We start from the raw sequence: 20,619 nt of genomic DNA, 5'->3' as shown, positions 1-20,619 counted from the left end.
CAGATGGGGCAATCCCTCCATTCAGTGGACAGTCTGCATGTCATGAGCTCTGCCCACATCATGGAATCCTTTAACTTCCCCATGCTATTTTTCAAGGGCAGTGGGCTGTAGCATTTCTATGAAATATTTATAAAGATATTGCTTAAACAAACCTGATGCCTTTTCTCGTAGATCTCTAATCACATCTCCGCTCTGTGCAAGGCAATTTGTTCCCCTTGTAATTGAAGATCCTGCCAGAAGGCAAATGCCAGAAGACTTGTCACCTGTAGGCAAGGTTTGGGGCATTTTATTCCTTTTATTAAAAAAGATTTTATTTGTTTGTTTATTTATTTATTTAGAGCACGAGCAGGGGGAAGGGCAGAGGAAGAGGGAAAGAGAGAATCTTAAGCAGGGTCCATGCCCAGTACAGAGCCCGACCTGGGGCTGAATCTCACGACCTTGGGATTATGACCTGAGCCGAAATCGAGAGTGGGATGCCCAACCAACTGAGCCCCCCACCCCACATGCCCCACACTTATTTTATTCTTATCCGTTCACTTGGTCATCCCACAGGCAGGTCCCGAAAGCTCTCTACTCTCCCTCAGGGGCTTTGCTAAGCTTTTGTAAGGATACACATCAAAGCACAGTTCCTGCTCTCAAGAAAGTTACACATAATAAACAAAAGAACACAGAAATAGAAATGTCATTACAAACCTAAACCCTCTGTTTGTATCATTGTTCTCCTGGGTTAATATTATGATTATCATTTCCTCAAAGTTGAAATCCTCGTAGTCAGAGATCAATACACTGAAAGTAACCAGTTGAAATTTTTTGGGTTTTGGTGTTTTGTGAAAACTTTACTTCTTATTCAGATTTCCACAAAATTTAAAAGTTAATAATTTCACCAGAGTTTGAGGTCCAAGAGAAGAGAGAATAACTCAGGGAGCCCCAAGATTTTCCCTTTAGCCTCAGACCAAAAGGAGCCTTGGGCATCCCTGTGCTTAGGGACAGTGCTGGGGAATACCTCAGGCTTGAAACCTACCACTCTTGGAAACCTACCTAGGCAGGCTCCAAAACTCCACAGAGCATTTGGGGAGGCATCCTTCATGGTGGGGCTGTCCCAAATGTCTGGAGAACGTTTGTGGGAAACATCCTGATGAAAGATTTAGCATGGTTTCTCCACTGTGGACTCACACCCAGGTCCAGTATTAATAAGAAGATCTGAACGATTTTGACATTAATAAATCATTTGGCCCTGATTTCTGCCCAAGTTTCCTGGGAAGTCGGTGAGGGTAGGTGGGTCCCTATGAATCGGGACGCACCTGGGAAATAGGCTGGAGTGTGACTCTTTATCTTGCGTTGATGACACCCATCTGGGCTGTGCAGCCAGACTCTGTGCATTTGAATCCTGGCTCTTTCCTGTGTTTCTCACCTGGGAAGAGCTTAAGTTCCCTAGCTTCTCTATGGCTCAGAGTTCTCATCTCTAAAAATGGGTTTTCATGTGTTGCGAAAACGGGTAATTCCTACCCATGTGCCTGGTGACAGTGAGTGTTCAGGAGGTCTTAGATGGAGCCACAAGGATATGTGGGAGGGACGCATGGGTCTGCAGCAGGGCCATGGGGAGGCATCTGTAGCTCCTCCCCCCACCCTACAGTGGACCCCCAAACGCTCTCAGTTACAGTTGCACAACTGTGTTCCGCTTCCCACCCACCCGCCTCCTCCTGAGATCAGGTCCTCCTCGTCTCTTCCCACAATTTTTGCAGGAGTTCCCTAACCCATTTCTCCATCTCCAGACCTCTCCTCATCTCCTTCCGCCTCCAGGGTAGTTGTCTAAAATCACAATCACAACTCTCTTCTGCTTAAAACTTTTGTTGACCGCCCATCCCCTAGCACAGCATATCCAAAATGCTGTCACTAGCATATCAGCCTCACGGGTTTTGTTTTGTTTTTTTGTCATATCTGCAGGTGTCCCTCATGCTAGGGTTTTGCCTCTGTCTCTCAGCCCCTCGCCCTCAATTACCACTCAGCTCTGTATTTTAGGGACTCGGAGTCTACAGGCTACATTTTCTGAACTCCACTGCCTCCTGTCCGGACCTCAGGCATGCGGACGAGCCAAGCAGAGGCATAATGGAAGGCAAGAGGAAGAGGCAGACTTGCTGGGCAGCAGGAATGCACTGGGTCTAGGTTCCAGCAGCCCGTCTGGGGGTTGGCCCCTCTCAGGAGCTCAAGTCCAAGCCAAGGAAGCACCACTTTACCGGATCCAGAACTGAAGACACCAGCCATCTCCAACCCTGCAGAAGCAAGTGCCGATCTCTGGAACCCAGCCCCAGCGTATTCACAACCTTGATTCCCTTTTCTTTTGCTGTTCCAGCTCTCCCAACAGCTCGGTGACCAGTCTCCTATCTTTAAATTTCCTCATTTGAAACGCCCAGGGCAGAATCTGCTTTCTGTCCCAGACTCCTGTCCTATGAGTTATGTACGATTTTTCTCTAAGTTACTCCTAAAACAGAAACAACTAGCCCTTGTCCTAACCAATAACCTGTCCTTGACCTGTCCAAGGCCATCCGGCTAATGAGGTCCTAAGCTGGTGCATGTTTTTCTAATCTGTATTAGACTCAATGCATAACTGTTAATATTAATATGAAAGTGGTCTTTCATGTACCATCTAAATTCATGTCCTGTGCTGATCTAAACCCCATTCTGGGTATATACACACTCTCGTCCGGGGATACAATTCAGCCTCCCCTTCACCACCCAACTGCAGCCTCTCTTTCTGGCTCCCATCCCCAGGTCCCCTACAGAGACCCTTCCCTTTTCTTCTCTTCCTCTCTGAATCTCATGCTTTGTTCAGCAGCAGCCTTTTTTTCTATGCCTTTGCATGCTTTGCTTGGAATTCATGGAAGCCAATCTTTCATGAATCTTGACTCCTTCCCTGACCAGAAAATTCCTTCTTACTCTTAAGTCAATCATTCCCTACATTTTGAAGTTTTCCTCAAACTTCATCCCACACCAAAGGCATTTAATTCCCATCATGCTCCCTCCTACAGTGAATTCCTTTGTAGGTTCAAAACATACCCCCCCCCCCACCCCACAAATTTCTCAAGGAGGTCAGAGTATTTGTTGAGCAAATACCCAAGAAACAGATGAATTATCTGATGCCTGTGGCTTTGTTGGGATAGAAGCTGGGGAAAGGCTACCCTGGAGGAGGGGAGAGAATGATGGGCACGATCACCATTGAGCACAAGGTGTGTGCCTGGGATAGCTTAGGAAATTGAATACAGAAAGAATTGCAGATACTAGCTTTAAGGAATTAGAATTTAGTGACATATACTCTGCCCTGCATCTCCACCAAACACAAGGGCCCAGCAGCCACCTCCGGATCTTTTATTTCTTTGAGTTCTCTCTTCATGCACCTGCATGGTGAGGCTATTTGGTCTAGAGTAAGAGGACACTTCTGAGCCAATAGTCAGTCAACCATGAATGACTGAAGAGGTCAACAACATCTGGACTATTGTCCTACCAACATTTTCTAGACACGTACTCCATGAAAGGTGCAACACTAAGCTCTGGTTTAGAAGAATTTTCAGGAAAGTAGCCAGGATATTCCTTTAAAAATTCTAATACAGAAATAATAAAGGTCGAAAAACATAAGCTTTAGAGTCCAACAGACTGGGCTTATGCTCCTCTTTGGCAAATTCCTATTTGCATAAGGGGAAGTGGTTATTAACCTTTTCATACTTTAGTTCTCTGATTTGAAAAATGGTAATAATGACACCTTATAGTATTATTTTGAGAATGTGATGAGATAGTACAGAAAAAGCACCTACTTAGTGTTCAGTTAATAGAAGCTATTGTTTTATCACTAAGACTGTAATAGAACCAATGGAAGAGAATAGAAATTGGCGCTGGGGACATTGATCTAGGAGGGCAGAGAAAGCAGAGACCTCAGGAAGGTTGTATGGGGAGGGAGTATGGACTGAGCCTTTGGGATGTCAGTGGAGTGGACTTCCCGGGTCCAAAGAGCTGACTCACAGCTCTAAAGCAGAGAGAACGCAAGGTTGGAAGGTGAGGGTGACAGGGCGGCCAAGGATCGCTTGGAAAAGATTTTTCTTTGAAGCATCAGGCTGACTTTGAGGCCAACTGGGCTACCTTTCAACCCTCAGAGGGCAAGGGACACGAGGACACAGGCATACAGGACAAGCAAACACTATTAGCTTTACAGCCAAAATAAGAGCCTTATAAACAGCCTTAAAGTTAAGTTCTGAGTTCTGTTTTGATTACATCAGCCTGTAAATCCTCCCCACTGCCTGCCATGGAATCCACAGGATTTTTCCCTCTACTGTGTCACAGTAAAGCAGAACTCACAGGGGTCCTTAACGCAACTCATAGGAAGGTCTCACTTTCCACAACAAGGATATTCCTAAAAGTTATTTGTAAAAGGACATTCAGTTGAGTACACTATTCAGGGCAATCTGTGTGGTTTTTTTTTTTTTTGTTAATATAGTGCAAACCACCACCTACAATGTTTGTTTACCATAGTTGCATCCCCCCCCGCCCACCATTGGTTTCTTTAAGCAGGCAGACCTCAAAAAACGCTAAGGATATTGGATGGTTTTAAGGCAGATTCTGTTCTAGATACTGGCCCTAGAAGGGACTGTAAACAACAAGGGTTTCTTCTTCTTCTTCTTCTTCTTCTTCTTCTTCTTCTTCTCCCTCTTTTTTAAGATTTTATTTATTTGTCAGAGAGAGTACACACAAGTAGTCAGAGTGGCAGGCAGAGGCAGCGAAAGAAGCAGGTTCCTTGCCGAGCAAGGAGCCTGATGTGGGACTTGATCCCAGCCAGGGTCCTGGGATCATGACATGAGCTGAAGACAGCGGCTTAACCAACTGAGCCACCCAGGCATCCCTCAACAACAGGGGTTTCTTTAAGGAAATTCAAGGATCAAAGACATAGAATACACATATGAAAAGCAAAGCTTAAGAATGTCTTCTTAGGGGTGCCTGGGTGGCTCAGTGGGTTAAAGCCTCTGCCTTCAGCTTGGATCATGACCCCAGGGTCCTGGGATTGAGCCCCCCATCGGGTTCTCTGCTGGGCAGAGAGCCTGCTTACTCCTCTTTCTCTCTCTGCCTACTTGTGATGTCTGTCTGTCAAATAAATAAATAAAATCCTTAAAAAAAAAAAAAAGTATGTCTTCTTAAATTTTCTGTTGGGGCACCTGGGTGGCTCAGCCGGTCAAGTGTCTGCTCTCGGCTCAGGTCATGATCCCAGTATCTTGGGATGGAGCCCCGCATCGGGCTCCCTGTTCCATGGAGAGCCTGTGTCTTCCTCTCCCTCTGCCTGCTGCTCTGCCTACTTGTGCTCTATCTCTCTGTCCAATAAGTAAATAAATAAAATCTTTAAAAAAAACCAATAAAATAAAAAAATCATAAAATCATAAAATAAAATTTTTTGTTGAAGTAGGTACATCCTGAAATTCCACAAAAAGGATTTAAAACAGCACATAATAAAAACACAAGGCTTCCAGGCCTCACAACATGGTCCAAGGAACTAAGGCAAACTCTTCCCTCAACATGGCTAAAAGGTGCAGGTTGAGCCATAAAACAGTTTTTCAGAAATAGAAGTGAGGTCACAAGAAGGAAAGAAAGAAAAATCCCCAAGTGTCAGAAGCACAGACGGATCTGAAAAGGCAGTAAACAGTGCAACGAGGCTGGGTCACCTGGGGTGATCGCCAGATCTGGAAATAGGTCCGGGGGGGTGCAGAGAGTGTGGATTTCCATACCCCCCGGAGCAGGCGATGAGGCCTCGGGGCCCCCAAAAGACACGAAGTGGGCACTGAGATCCCTGGTAGGCCACTGCACCTTAGCATACCAGGGATGGAAGACACTACCCACCAGCCCAGGGAGACGGGAAGAAACTTGATCCCAAGCCAAGAGAAAAACATAAAAATCGGTTGTGAGCTAGAGAGAGCTCTGAGACACCTGGCAAAAGCCAGTGCAAAGCGCTCTGATCCCCTCTGATAGGGGCTTCACATTCCTGAAGGACTCGACAGTTTACACAGGGCATTCACAGAGAATGTCACGACAACTTCCCAGATAAGGACGTGGAGGCTCAGGAAGGCTGAGTGATTTGTCCACGATCTCAGGTCAGGTAGAGAAATCTGGGCCCAAACTACAAATTCCTTGCTCTCCAGAGCCCTTTCCCTAGCAGGAGAATGGGCAGTTCAGGGCACCTCCAGCCACACCCTAGAGGCAGGCAAGTGGGCCGACGTGGTAGGGTCAGACACAACCGGAGAGTGGCCTGACCTCAAAGAATGCCAGGCATATTCTGCTTACCAAGAGGCACGAGTCACCTCTTCTCCCCCGCCACCCCTTGCTCATCTGGGTAGGGAGCATGAGGAGAGAGGACATCTCGTGGGAAGTGGGGAGACATTACTCTTTTAGAACTGAAAACTGTTCCCATGAAGGGAGAGTCTTTTTTTTTTTTTTTTTTTTCTTGAAAGCCACTTGAACTTTGTCATTCATTGCAGTTAAGCTTATCTCTTCTTGTGTTTGCTTGGCTTGTGGGCAGGAGATGTCATTACCCTCTCCTAATTTTACGGAAAACTACTTAACAAGGGTTAAGTTTTGAAATGGCCACTAACCTCCTCAGCCTCCAGCCTCACACACAAAAATCTGGCCCGAAGGAGGCCATCGCAGATTGCCTGAGAAGAGGAAGAGGAAGAGGTCCTTGCCTCGTGTCTGTCAGGCTGTCCGTTTGCAGAGAGAGGTGGCAGGTCTTACCACTGTGCCTGCCTCTTGAGCTGCCTCGGAGTGACTCCTGCCCCCGTGTTGCCTGGGCTGGGTAGGGAGGGAGTGAAGGGCCAGGGAGAAGGGTCTGGAGGGAGTCGGACACCAGAAAAGGAGGAAACGCCCCAGCCTTCCTGAGAGGGCTCTCGGATGGGTGCTCGCTCGCCCTAAGGAGACAAATTCATGGCCTTCCTTCCACCCTCCTCCTTAAAGCCCAGAGAGCAGTGCCGTGGGGTGGGTCCAGTGACATCTGTGGTCAAGGGGAGAGCGTCTAGATGTGGACCCGGGTATCCCTTCATCCGAGGAGAGATGCTGGGCGGCAGCGGCCACGTGGGACAACATGGTGTGCCTGTGGCACTACCCAAAGAGTCTCCCAAATTGAGCCCTTCACGGCCACAAGGGAGAGGGTTAATAGCCTCATCATCACCATTTCCTTAGTGATTATTTCACTGCCTTTAAAAACTCCCAAACTCCTCATTGAGGCAAGTTCCTACTGATTTACTCCCTGATAGGTGTTTGGAAAGTTCTTTGGCGAGGTGGTAGGTGAGGTGGGGTTGGGTGGGTCTCGGTTGGGATTTGAATTTAGTCCGGCCACGGCAGTTGTTACACAGACACACACCAGCTAACAGCCTGTGGCTTAGTCTGTGCCACCCAGTACTATCTGGGATCACATGGCACTCTGGGATTTGGGTAAAATTTGTTTGAATTCCTCCAAAGACCTCGCTAAGATTTTGGGGGATCATTGAGGCGTACCGTGATCCTGTAAACACCCTGCTTCCTGATACAGACAGTCCCTGATTTACGTTCAACTTAGGGTTTTTTGAGTTTACCCTGGTGTGACTATGATATGGCTAATGATCCACAGTACGATCATCTCTTGAGATACTGGGCAGCCACTGTGAGCCTTGGCTCCATCAGCCACATGATCACAAGAGTCAACAATCAATACACTTACAGCCATTCTGTACCTGTGTAAACTTTGTCTTTCGCTTCCAGTACAGTAGTCAATAAATTACATGAGACATTCAATACTTGGCTATACAATAGACTTGGCGTTAGATGATTCTGCCCAATGCAGGCTAATGTCAGTGTCCTGAGTGCGTGCAATTGAGGCTGGGCTAAGCTATGATCTGTAGGTTAAGTGTGGTAGACACATTTTCCACTCACGGTGTTTTCAGCTCATGATGGGTTTATTGGGACATAACGCTGTCGTAAGTCAAGGAAGATCTGTATGGTTTCACGTGTGCTATCTCATCTCCGTGACAAACATCCAGAAAGGAAACTCAGCCCTTCATCATGTTCCTTTTGCACCTGTCCTGATTTATGAATTACGTTTTTTTAATTTTTTAATAAGTATATAATGTATTATTAGCCCCAGGGGTACAGGTCTGTGAGTCACCACCTTATACACTTATGAATTACGTTTTACGAAAGCATCTGAGGTGGTTGGGGAGGGAATTAAGGAAGGATGGTTGGGGATTCAGCTGACAGCAAATAAGCAGCTTCAAAAGCAACAGGAATTTCCTAAAGCTCTCCGTGCCTTACTGCCACTGGGGGTGTCTTCGTGCCCGTCAGCCCACACCCACTCCCTGGTTCCCCTCCCACAGCACTGCTCTCTTTTCTTTCTTGACCTCCAGCGGGGAGAAAGGTGGCCTCTCTGGCTTGCTGCACAGCCCAGCAGGATTTCCACATCACCTCCCGAGCCCCCGCTGATCACAGATCTTGGGTTTCACTCAGTCTCCCTCCCAAGAGGCTTCTTCAACCATTTACACACACACACACACACACACACACACACACACACTCAGAGAGTTACCATTTACACACACACACACACACACTCAGAGAGTTACCATTTACACACACACACACACACTCAGAGAGTTTCCTCTCCGAGAGGAATTCCAATGCCAATTTTTAAGATAATGGATTTTTCACTGCCTTATATATACATATCAAAAATAAAATCTCGGGCACCTGGGTGGCTCAGTGGGTTAAAGCCTCTGCCTTTGGCTCAGATCATGATCTCAGGGTCCTGGGATCAAGCCCTGCATCAAGCTCTCTGCTCAGCAGGGAGCCTGCTTCCCCCTCTCTCTCTGCCTGCTGCTCTGCCTACTTGTAATCTCTCTTTGTCAAATAAATAAATAAAATCTTTTTAAAAAACAAAATAAAAAATCATTGTTCCTGGGGCCCCTGGGTGGCTCAGTTGGCTGAGCATCCAACTCTTGATTTTGGCTTGGATCATGATCTCCGGGTCATGGGATCAAGCCCCACATCTGGCTCACAGCTCTTCTTGGGATTCTTGCCATCTGTCCCTTCTCTCTCTCTCTCAAATAAATAAAAAAAAATCTTAAAAAAGTCATTGTCCCACTTGGAGGAGATTAGGATCTACTATGAGTAAGTCGATATGATGAGGTGCATAATTAAGGCTTAGAACAAGATGTGCCTGTCATCCCTTGAGTCTGCTCTCCCCCTGCCAGCTGGGTGCTAGGGCATTTGCCGTGCCTAAAAATGGTGGTGTGTTCTGGGCTTCCAAGGTTGCTTAGTGCTCTCCAGGAGCCATCCTGACCCGTGGCCTGGAAAGCACTCTGTGTCCTGGGCACTGTCAGAGGGGGACCGAACAGAGAGGGCAGAAGGGAGCACCCCTCTGCCCCCGAGGGACGGGCTTACTGGTGCTAGGATCTGTGTGATGGCCGTCAACCAGTGCCCTCTGCCCATGCTGCTCAGAAGAGAGCGATCTTTCTGTGGCAGGCTATATGTTGACACCACCCGGCAGGGACACCACAAGAGGGCTTTGAAATTGAGCATATGGGGGGATGAGAGGACTTCTCAAGTGCTTTGCTAGAGCCGCAGGTCCACATTCTGGAAATTTGAGAGAGTACGTGAGAGGGAGTTGGAGATAAAGAGCATGGCTCTCCTGCGGACCGATACACTTTTGTGTTAGCGCTGTGCTCCCCCGGCTTGTCTTCCTGTGGTCAGTGTCCCTGGGACGAGCCCTCATACACTCATGTGTCCCCTGACTCCTTTACAGCCAGAACCTGAGAGTTGCTGGGCTTCCAGAGCAGACGTCTGGCAACCCAGAATGTTGGCAGCTGAGTGAGTGAGTGTGCAGTCATCCTGGCGATCGTGCTGCCGGTAAGGACAGACAGGGTCCCTTGGCAGCGGAGAGCCCTGTCCAGGTGACAGAACCAATCTCCCACCGTCTACCCCAGTGCGGGCTGGAATGGCAGAACGGGACCTCGGAGGAAGGAGAAAGAATGGACAGAGGTGGGAAGAGAGTAGCCGGCTCAGTCCCAGATTTACCCACTGCCAGCCCTGTTCGCTGGAGTCTCATCTATGCACTTGCCTGGTTAAACACACACACACACACACACACACACACACACACCCTGATCCCCACTGCCCTGCCCCAGTGATGCAGTGATGAGAGGGGCTGTGCCAACCTAATTTTCCATATTTCTCATTTTCCTTCAACAAGGAGATCCATGGCCTCATTATCTTTTGATAATGAGCACCTACGAGGTGCTACGTATTGGGAATACCAAGGAAGAAACGAAGAAGAAAACATAGAGAAATAACCCCAGTAGGATCTGGAACATGGGTATTTACAAAGTGCCCTATGAGCCCAGAGGATTTCTAGAGGAGGTGAGCAAGTGGAGAAGGGGAGGGAAGGGCAGAGGGTGCCGCGAGAAAGCAAACATGGGGCATGGCACCCCCTGGATGAGTTTTGTTGGCCCAGCTGGTACTACCTGCTTCCTCTCTCCTACCTCGTCTCTGCCTCATAAAATACTTCTCACTTTCCGCACACCCAGTTTCTGTGGTTCCCACCTACCCTTCAGGAAGCAGTGCTGTGTTTGATACCCTTAAATGGAGACTGATGTTCACAGTGCAGAGCTTGGAATTATCAAGAGGAATCCCAGAATATGAAAGAGCGCCAGGGGCTTATGACAGCTTTGTAAATATTATGTTTGTGTAAAGAAGGATAAAGAAGGAAGAGATGGGGCACCTGGGTGGCTCAGTCGTTAAGTGTCTGCCTTTGGCTCAGGTCATGATATCCCAGAGTCCTGGGATCGAGTTCCGCATCAGGCTCCCTGCTCCCTGGGAAGTCTGCTTCTCCCTCTCCCACTCCTTCTGCTGTGTTCCCTCTCTTGCTGTGTCTCTCTCTGTCAAATAAATAAATAAAATCTTTAAAAAAAAAAAAAGATGGAAGAGATCATAAGGTTATGTAAATAAGGAGAAGTTTTGAGTTTAAAAGCATTCTTCGGCAATTTTCTTCGTATCTAGATCTAAGTACACACATGGATATGGGCACACACATACATTTATAAGCACACATCTCTGGGAACACAGTCGCATGCGCACACATACACATACACACACATTTAACGGAGGATTGGCACATTAAAGGCTATAGGAACTTAGGGCTTTGCACTTAATGGACAGCCACTAATGTTTACTGAATTAGAGCAAACCTCTGCTCTAATCCTGTTTTTTTATCATTGACCATTGCTCTTAGCAGTTAATGTTTGAACCTGGCCGTAAAGGAGTCGACAGCGGCTGACCTATGTCCGACATCCGAAGCGGAAGGAGCCCCCTATAAATCAGACCACACTGGGCAGCCCAGCCAGCAGAGCTGCCAATCCACTTGGAGCCAGCCTTGTCGCCACCATGAACTTCTCCGGCAAGTACCAGCTGCAGAGCCAGGAAAACTTTGAGGCCTTCATGAAGGCCGTTGGTGAGTGCTGGGCTGGGCACCAAGGGTGGGGGTCATGGTGGTGAGGGTCTGGCCCTGTTGTCAGTGGCTCATCAGAGTCTTGATTCGGGGATGGGAGGAAGGTTCCAGGCTTTGCACAGACCAGAGGCCATGTGATGCATAAGATTTTTGTAGTCATTTGCAGCTTGTGCTATTACTCACTGGACAAGACCATTCTATAGGCAATCTCTGCTGGTCCCTCACTATGTGACCTCCCTCCCCCATTCATTCATCCATTCATTTGTTCATTCATTCATTCATTCCTTCTTCTAACAAACGTTGACTCAGGCCAACCACATGCTGCTCACTGTGCTGGATGGATACCAGGGAGACAGATAACTTGGAAATGAGTCCCATTTCCAAGTCACAGTTTAGAGATGGAAAAAAAGTAGAGATACAGTAAAACATTTCCTAACCTCCTAACCTGACTCACTGCCAGGCACTGTGCAAAGCCCTTAATATACAATACCCCACTGAATCATCACCAAAAATCTCTGAGTTGGATAGTAATATCGTTCCCATTTCACAGTCAAGACAGCTGAGGCCTAGAAAGGTTAAGTAATACAGACCAAGGTCACATGGGTAGGAAGCATTTGCATTGGGATACGAAGTGGATACTGGTTCCAGAGACCCCACTTTACTCCTCTGTGCCACCCCCCGTCGGGTCATGTGCAGAAGGATGAGGGGCTCATGGGAAGGCACAAAGGGGGGCTTGCTCACGGTGAAGGTGAGCCTCGGCTGGGCCTTGGCAAGCGGTCCCTAGGAGATGGGGTGAGGGAGCATGCTCCAGGCAGAGGGAATCCTATGAGGAAAGGGGCAGTGGGACAAAGAAGCGTGCCAACGGGGAAGAGTGTGGGGAAGACAGCAGAGGCAGAGAGAGGAGGACCTCCAGGGCTAGCCGAGAGCTAGGCTCTTCTCCTACAGGGTGCCACGCCACCTCCGTTGCGAGTCCCTTACTCAGGCCATAGGACTCTCTACCCCCACTGCCAACACATGGGGCCCTCACTTCGTAGAACAGCATACCTGTGCCCTGAAAGGTGTAAAGATCTGTCCCAGGGCAAGGGAGTCCCCCTGCACCTCGACAGCAGAGGCCGAAGGGGGGACCCGTGGCCACAGGATCGCAGGGCGCTGTCCTGGCTGGCCTGCGTTGTCCTGGCATATTATTCATAGCTCCCCCTCTCACTCTCAGGAGGGACCTGGCCAGAACACAAACTGTGTGGTCACTCTGGGTGTGGAATGAAACACTGATACTCAGAGCAAAGTCTGGTGTGAGATAGAAGAGCGAGCGGGAACCAGGGCACTCGTTAGAGTAAAGGTTCCTCAGGACACAGGAGTGTCTTCTTTTATAACCCCCAACAGTGGACCGCCAGGTCAGGCCAAGTCAGGACACCGACCTTTCCTTTCAGAGGCCCAAGCCCATGTTGCTCACAGGACTCAGTCCGGGCCTCTGGCCTCTGGGGAGACACGGCCCCTCCCTGTCTGACTCCACGCCACAGAGTTTCTCTGTGACCGCCGCCCTGCAGCTCCCACCTCTGGTCATCTCTGAACCTCAAATGATTTCCACCAGGTCTGCCTGACGAACTCATCCAGAAGGGGAAAGACATCAAAGGGGTGTCAGAAATTGTGCAGAACGGGAAGCACTTCAAGCTCACCATCACCACGGGGCCCAAAGTGATCCAAAATGAGTTCACCTTGGGGGAAGAGTGTGAGCTGGAGACCATGACTGGGGAGAAGGTCAAGGTAGGAGGTGCCCCCTCACACCACTCTCTGCTTCTGGAACTTTCCCTGAACCTGGTCCTAGGGATTCATCCTGCCAGGCTCCCACCTCACAGTTCCCACCACGGATACCTTATCTGTGGCTCCACTTCTGCGGTGGGAGCCAGAAAGACCGAATAGCTTCAGGAACGAAGCTCCAGGGATGCCCTTCTTGTTGCGATGTCATCCTTGAGCCCAAAGTAAACCAGCCTTGCTGAGCCTACACTTTCTGGTCATGGGCAGAGAATTCCTGGAGGAGGTACTGGCAACACCAAGAACACCAGAATACCATAGCCTTCCCTCCCTGACAGAAGGCAGTGGGCAGGGCAGCATCACTCTGCTGGGCTGTGGCTCAGGGTGTGCCCTGAGAGCTGGGGTGAGGGCACTGTGGAAATGGCCAGAAGATGAAGGCAGAGAGATCAGAGGCAGTGGGGTGCCCACTAGAGACTTCTTCTCCTCCCTGGGAAACTCCACACGCCTAGTACAGCCAATACCACAGAGCAGCTGTCTTCACCCCTCCCACTCTCGACAACTTTGTGCCTTGGCCTCAGCGTGTTGGTCTTTTTACCTCTACTGACAGACTTTTATTTCTCCTTCCCTAGATATGACATTACAAGCCAGGAAATGTGTGATAAACTTTAGGAGGGAAATTCTCTTGATATGCCTGTAGGAAGGGGCAGGCCATTGTGGGTTTTACCACAGGCCTTTTCCAGTTGTCCATCTTGGAGGTACATTCTTAACCTTGTCCAGGTTCTTCTGTTTCCTGCTGGGTTTCTGCTGTCTCTTCCTGGATGCATAAAGCTCGAAAAGGAGACCACAATACGCAATAAAATGTGCCGGAAGGAACACATACCACAGCTAGATAGGTGTTCTCCCAACCAGCTAGTGTTTGGAATTTTGCTATTCCCTCTGTCCATCAGTTTGGAGAATTGGGATTTTTCCAGTTTTATCTTAGTGCCTGCATTTGAGACCACTTAGGTGTCCTACACTCATTTCTAGTTCACGTACCATAAATTAAAAGTTTGATCAAAGGAGCCCTGGCATTTTCTTTAGCTTTTACTTTATTTTTTAAAATATTTTATTTATTTTATTTGGCAGATAGAGATCACAAGTAGGCAGAGAGGCAGGCAGAGAGAGAGGGAGGAGGAAGCAGGCTCCCTGCAGAGCAGAGATCCCGATGCTGGGCTTGATCCCAAGACCCTGGGATCATGACCTGAGCCAAAGGCAGAGGCTTTAACCCACTGAGCCACCCAAATGCACCTCCTGTCTTTAATCCAGAGGACTGGGGGACGTAAGTGGCTTGGCTGTTGTCAGCCAGGACCTGGGGGGGAGGGGGGAGTCCATGTTACAGGCAAGAGTCCTGCTCCCTCCCCAGACTTTCCTCACAGCTCATCTCTTCTCTCCCCTGCAGGCGGTGGTCCAGATGGAAGGTGACAATAAACTGGTGACAACCTTCAAAGGCATCAAGTCCGTGACCGAACTCAATGGCGACGTGATCACCAACGTGAGTTGGCACTCTGAGCTGGTGGCTCCCCATGCTTGAGGGGAAGGGAGAAGTCAGGGTGAGGTGCAGCTCTCCCAGCACCTTTCCTGTGCTCGACCTTGGCTACCACTTACTGAGGACCCATGATGTACTAGGCAGTTGACACACACGATCTCTATCTTCCCAACACCCTGACTTTTCTAAGGGGGGAAACTGAGGCAACGAAGAGCCAGGAAATGACAGAACGAGGGCTCCTCTGAGCGAGGGCTGTCATCCACAGCTGTGTGCTGCCCAGTCCTACAGGGAGCCACTCCCGTTAGAGATGGTGTGGGCTCATATACTTGGGACCATCTTGGAGTGGATGCGGGCTAGCCTCCCCCCTGTTTTATGATCATAAAAATCATTTTATGATTTTTTTTTTTTTTTTTTTTTTACTTTCAGACCATGACATTGGGTGACATTGTCTTCAAGAGAGTCAGCAAGAGAATTTAAACAAACATCCCACATGGGATGGGTAAGTGGGTGCTTGGTACAGGGAGAGACAGGGTCCTTCAGAGCCACCAGCATGACCCACCTTTCTCAGTCTCCACCACGATGGAGCCGTAAGACTTGCTCACGGGCTTTTACAAGGAGAATCATATTCAGAGCAATTTTACGGCAGCTTATGAGGGGCACTCTCCAGATGGGCAATCCTCCTTGGTGCCTGGGAGTCGGCCACATCCTGTCCCTGATTTGGGGGTGAATAGCACAGTGTTTCTCTAGCAGAAGAGGAGGGTCCTCTGGATCCTTTTTGCCCCCCAGAAAGTGCTTTGGGGAGTAACAGAAGGCAGAACGCTACCCAGGGGTCTGTCACACCACTCCTTGTTCAAGTGGGGGAGTGTGAAGGTCAGCAAGGAAACATGCTCTCCCCACCCCTGCCAGGCACATTCAGAGCACAGCAGGAAGGAGGTACCAGCAGGGTGGAGGGAAACGAGCCTGTCCTGGTCTTAGTCCGGCCAAAGTCCTTTGATAGGCTTTTTGTCTGTTTGGATATGCTTTTGATAGCTCCCCTAATCTTCCCCTCAGCTGTGAGGGAGGCAAGATGAGGGATTTAATAGGTTGACCTGTCCAAGGCCATCCGGCTAATGAGCTATAGAACCAGGGTTCAAACCTAGATATTTTCATTCCGTTCCATTGCTGTTGAAGCTAAAGGACTCCTTTGGTACAAAGTAGGCACTCAATGAAACTTCGAGAAATTGGATTGAACTGGACTCATTTGGACGGTCTAGCTTTCACAGCCATCGATATAGAAAGGCATTCACTAAAAGGCAGGACAGTTCTTCATAGGAGGAAGTGAAGTGGAAAAGACCTGGCATGGGATTTTAGAAAAGATCACCTGCCCTTCCTCTGATCTAACAGAAAACAGAGAAATCTTTGGGTTGTTTCACATGCTGGCATATTTGGGATGATTTTGTAGCCTTCATTACCTTGTACAACTGAACATCGGATGAACATTTCATGATTTTTTTTTTTTTTTTTACTTTCAGACCATGACATTGGGTGACATTGTCTTCAAGAGAGTCAGCAAGAGAATTTAAACAAGTCTGCACTTCATATTCTTTTACTGTGTAAAATTAATGTAATAAAGCGAACTTTGTTTTAAAAAAAAAAATCTTTTCTTCTTGATGGCTTGTCAATGTTGGTGCTATTGGTATCAATGGGCCCTGATCACCTATATGGATATTATTTTATTTTTTATTATTTATTTGACAAAGAGAAAGAGAGAGCACAAGTAGGCAGAGCAGCAGGCAGATGGAGAGGGAGAAGAGGGGGGCTCTATCCAAGGACCATGGGATCATGACCTGAACCAAAGGCAGACACTTAACAGTCTAAGCCACCCAGGTGCCCCCTGGTCACCTATATTTTTTTAAATCTTGATGATCTGTATGTTCTATCCTGCTGGGTCAGGTCCGAAGGGTGATCCTCACCCTGAAAGCAGACCCCAGGCTGCGCACTCAGGTGATCATACAAGAAACATGAGATGTGGCTGCATTTGTGAAGCCACCCTGGAATGACCTTTCCCGGTCAGCCATACAGGCAAGGAGCTGGATGCCCCCCTCTCTCTCATCTACCAATCTCCACGAACAGCCGTCTTCCGTAAAACAACACTGATCAGAATGCTTCCTACAATATTCCCTAGCACATAACAGTCAGACTCCTAAACCTTCAGGTCTCTCTAACAGAGGTTGGGACAATTCTGCTATAAAAAGCCAGAGAGTAAATATTTTCAGTGTTGTGGGCCATCCAGTCTCTGTCTCAACTCCCCAGTTCTGCTTTTAGAGCACAAAGCAGCCACAGGCAATATACCAATGGGCATGGCTGTGTTTCAACAAAACTTTATTTATGGACACTGACATTTGAATTTCATGTCATTTTCATATGTCATAAAACAGTTTCTTCTTTTTTTTTTTTCAACCATTTAAACACTGGATACCATTCTAAGCTCGCACACCTTATAGAAACAGGTGGCAACTGGAACTGACCCAGGCACTGTAGGTTGCTGACCCTTGCGTGATTATAGCCTGCAACCCTTTCCTGTAATATGCATTCCAATCAAACTAAACAACTTCTCATTCCCCTAGCAATTTAACTGCCACCTCCTTCAAGAAGGCATCCTAAATTGTACCGCTGAAAGTGCTCTTTCCCTCTCTCTGGCATTTATCAGCACAGGTCTATTGGATGAAATTCTTCCTGCCTTGCACTATCCATGTATCTACCATAAGTTTTCCCTCCTCCTGTGTGGAGCAGGGTCTTGGGAAAAAAGGGGGAACATAATTTGGGCTACTAAGTCACCCTTAAGGAAAGAGTTTCAGAGCTTCAGTGAGAATTCAGAGATGGAAGATACAGGGGGGAAAATCCTATAGCACACTACAACATACCATTCACAAAAATAAATTTCAGATGAACTAAAGAGCTAAGTGAATAAATGGGAAATATTTAAAAGTATTAAAAATATTAAATTTAAATATTTAAAATATTAAATTTTAAAATATTAAAAATAGATACTGTAGATAAACATATCGATATACAGACCTTCTTAAAAAGGTGTAAAAACCACGAAGGAAAAGATTCATTCATATTACTACCTCAAAAACATAAAGTTTTGCGTGAAAAGAGACACTATAAACATAGTTTCCAAAAAAAGCAAAAAAGTGGGAGAAATATTTGCGACTTACGTAACTGAGGTTAATAGAATATCAAAACCAGTAAGAAGCCCAGCAAGTCAGTGGGAATGTGGGGTGAGCATATTCATGGGTAATTCTCAGTGTGAAGTAGGCTGAGTCTCAAAGTAATCAGGAAGGAGGGAGGTAAGATGAGATATCATTTTACAAATCAAACTAGCAAAAAGTGAAAGAGTTGATAACAGGGAGTGTTTGTAAGGATGTGAGGAATGACTCTTGCATCAGTGGTACAGATGAAAATTGTTACAGCCTGTGTGGCGCACCATTTAACAATACCCACTAATATTTTCAATGTGAATTCTCTAACACCTAGCAATACCATTGTTGTATGTCTTGTCTCCCTAGAGAAATGTTTAAACACATACCAAAAAAAGAAAAAAAAGCATATAAAGGATACAATAGCCAAAAACTGGAAAAAAATGCTCAGGAGTAAGAAAAGGTTAGATAAATTGTGGTTAGTCATACTTGGAAATAACGTGTGGTAGAGTTAATGTATGAGGTAGGTCTCTAAGTGTTGTCATAGAACTCTTTCTTAGACAAAGCTTTAAAAAAAAAAAAAGCAAGTTTCTGAATAGTATCACCTGTACAATATCATGTAAATTTTGTTAAAATATGAAACAAAATTATCTATTTTCATAATATACATGCATGTATATGATCACAAATTGATGGAACGCCAGATAATAGCCATTGTCTTTGGTGTGGGAAGTCAAGAGAACTTTTTGCATTATTTATATTGAATTTTCTGCAAGGAACTAATTATGTGGAATTATTTTTTTTAATGAGCCCTGACCTTTTTTTTAGAAGTATATGATTTAGGGGCCCCTGATTGGCTCAGTTGGTTGAGTGTCAGACTCCTGGTTTTGGCTCAGGTTGTGATCTCAGGGTCCTGAGATTGAGACCCCCACCCTCACCCCTTGCCTTGGGCTCCATGTCCAGGGCAGTAAGATTCTCCCTCTCCCTTTGCTCCTCCCTGCCCACCACTCCAGCACTTGTGTGCTCTCTCCCTCTCTCTCTCTAAAAAAAAAAAAAAAAAAAAAGTGGGCTGGAAGACAAGGTTCTAGTTAACTAACCCCTGATTTTGGATCATAGTTTTCTCATCTGTAAATTGGACGACACAATACCTCTCCTGTGGCTTGGGTAAATAACAGATGAAATGATGCACATGGGGGCACCTGGGCGGCTCAGTCCATTAAGTGTCTGCTTTCAGCTCAGGGTAAGATCCAGGGTCCTGGGATTGAGTCCCGGATCAGCCTCCCCACTCATCAGGGAATCCGCTTCTCCCTCTTCCTCTGCCTGCCACTTTCCTGCTTGGGTGTGTGTGTGCAAATAAATAAAATAAACAAATAAATAAAATCTTTTAAAAAATAAAATAAATAAAATCTTTTCAAAAAAATAAATAAATAAAATCTTTTAAAAAAAATGATGCGTGTGCCATTCCAAAAGGCATGTCATTACTGCCCCTTGGATTCCTGAGAGAGCTGCAGTTGGCTCTGACCTCCAGACCATTAGCAGCCACTCTGTTATGCCCAGAGAAGCATCTGTGAGCGGATGAGGAGGCACGGAGAGGAGAGGTCTCCAAGGACCACGCAGCTGAGAAGCTACACAGGGGGAGGGATGTAGTAGAAACAGGGTCTCTTCAACCAGGTCTCTTGGGATCTGACAACATTCCCAAAGCCTCCTCCTAACTGAGATCTCCTGGGAACAATTCTTACTTTTGGAGGGGATTGTTTGTGTATTTATACCCAAAAAATAAATTTAATTTTATGCTGCATTTGGATTTTGTATAGGTGCCCAGAGAACTTTGGGCCTGAAGTCAATTTTAAATTGAATAAACAGCTGTTGATGGTATCAGTTATTTTTGCCTTGACCCCCCTCCCCTCCTGACCCTGCTCCCTTCTCTCCACCTGTCCTGTGGGCATCCCAACGACAGAGCACACTCTGTACCTACAAGTGCTCATTAATTTGTAAAGAGCCAGTTTCGGCATCTATATTCATGCAAATGTAGACTTTTCCAATTATCTTCTTCTTAAAAAACTAATTCCCGTTAGGGTAAAGAAAGTGATTTGGGGGGAGTGTCTAACTTAATCAATATTCAATCTTCAGAGTACTTTTTCTATATATACTAGAGGCACACTGGCTATCCCATGATTTTCTAGGATTTCATGGAGCCAATATGGGGTAGACATGGAGAAATCAAATTAAGTGTATCTTCTCCACACAACCTGGCCTCATTCAGTCAAATCAGGACTGGGCAGTGCTAAGCTCTGACAATGATTCCCCTGGAGACTTGTGGTCCTGGGAGGTGGAGATCAATCCCTAATCCATCATGGCAACAGTATGATCCCTGCTGTGATCCTAGTGGGTGCAAGCTCCAGACATTTTAGCTGACTCTCAAAGCGTTCAAGGCTGTTTGCCTGGCCAGGAGGCATGGTATAAATGGAGACTTGGCAAAAGATGAGGCAGAGAGAGGACACAGAGTCTCTTTCGTGAATATTCTTTCACTCTGGTAAGCAGTCTGGACTCGATCCTGGAGACAGTGGGCAATCACTGAAGAGATTTTAGCTTCAAGAATAACATAATACTAAATGCATTGTAGAGAATTATTCTGGCCATGGGGTCAAGGACCAATGAGAAGGGTC

General features: G+C 46.9%; 1 protein-coding gene across 1 annotated transcript; it reads left to right on the top strand.

The window, feature by feature from the left end:
* Positions 1 to 11,284: 11,284 nt before the first annotated feature.
* On the top strand, positions 11,285 to 16,407 carry FABP1 (fatty acid binding protein 1). The gene is made up of 5 exons (XM_032352713.1): positions 11,285 to 11,500; positions 13,086 to 13,258; positions 14,685 to 14,777; positions 15,198 to 15,270; positions 16,283 to 16,407. Exons 1-4 carry the CDS (start codon positions 11,434 to 11,436, stop codon positions 15,246 to 15,248), a joined length of 384 nt encoding a protein of 127 aa, XP_032208604.1. The 5' UTR covers positions 11,285 to 11,433; the 3' UTR covers positions 15,249 to 15,270; positions 16,283 to 16,407.
* Positions 16,408 to 20,619: the final 4,212 nt, after the last annotated feature.

This window comes from Mustela erminea, chromosome 7 (genome assembly GCF_009829155.1).
Source record: "Mustela erminea isolate mMusErm1 chromosome 7, mMusErm1.Pri, whole genome shotgun sequence".
Lineage (NCBI taxonomy): Eukaryota > Metazoa > Chordata > Mammalia > Carnivora > Mustelidae > Mustela > Mustela erminea.
This window is presented reverse-complemented; position numbering and strand designations above follow the sequence as displayed.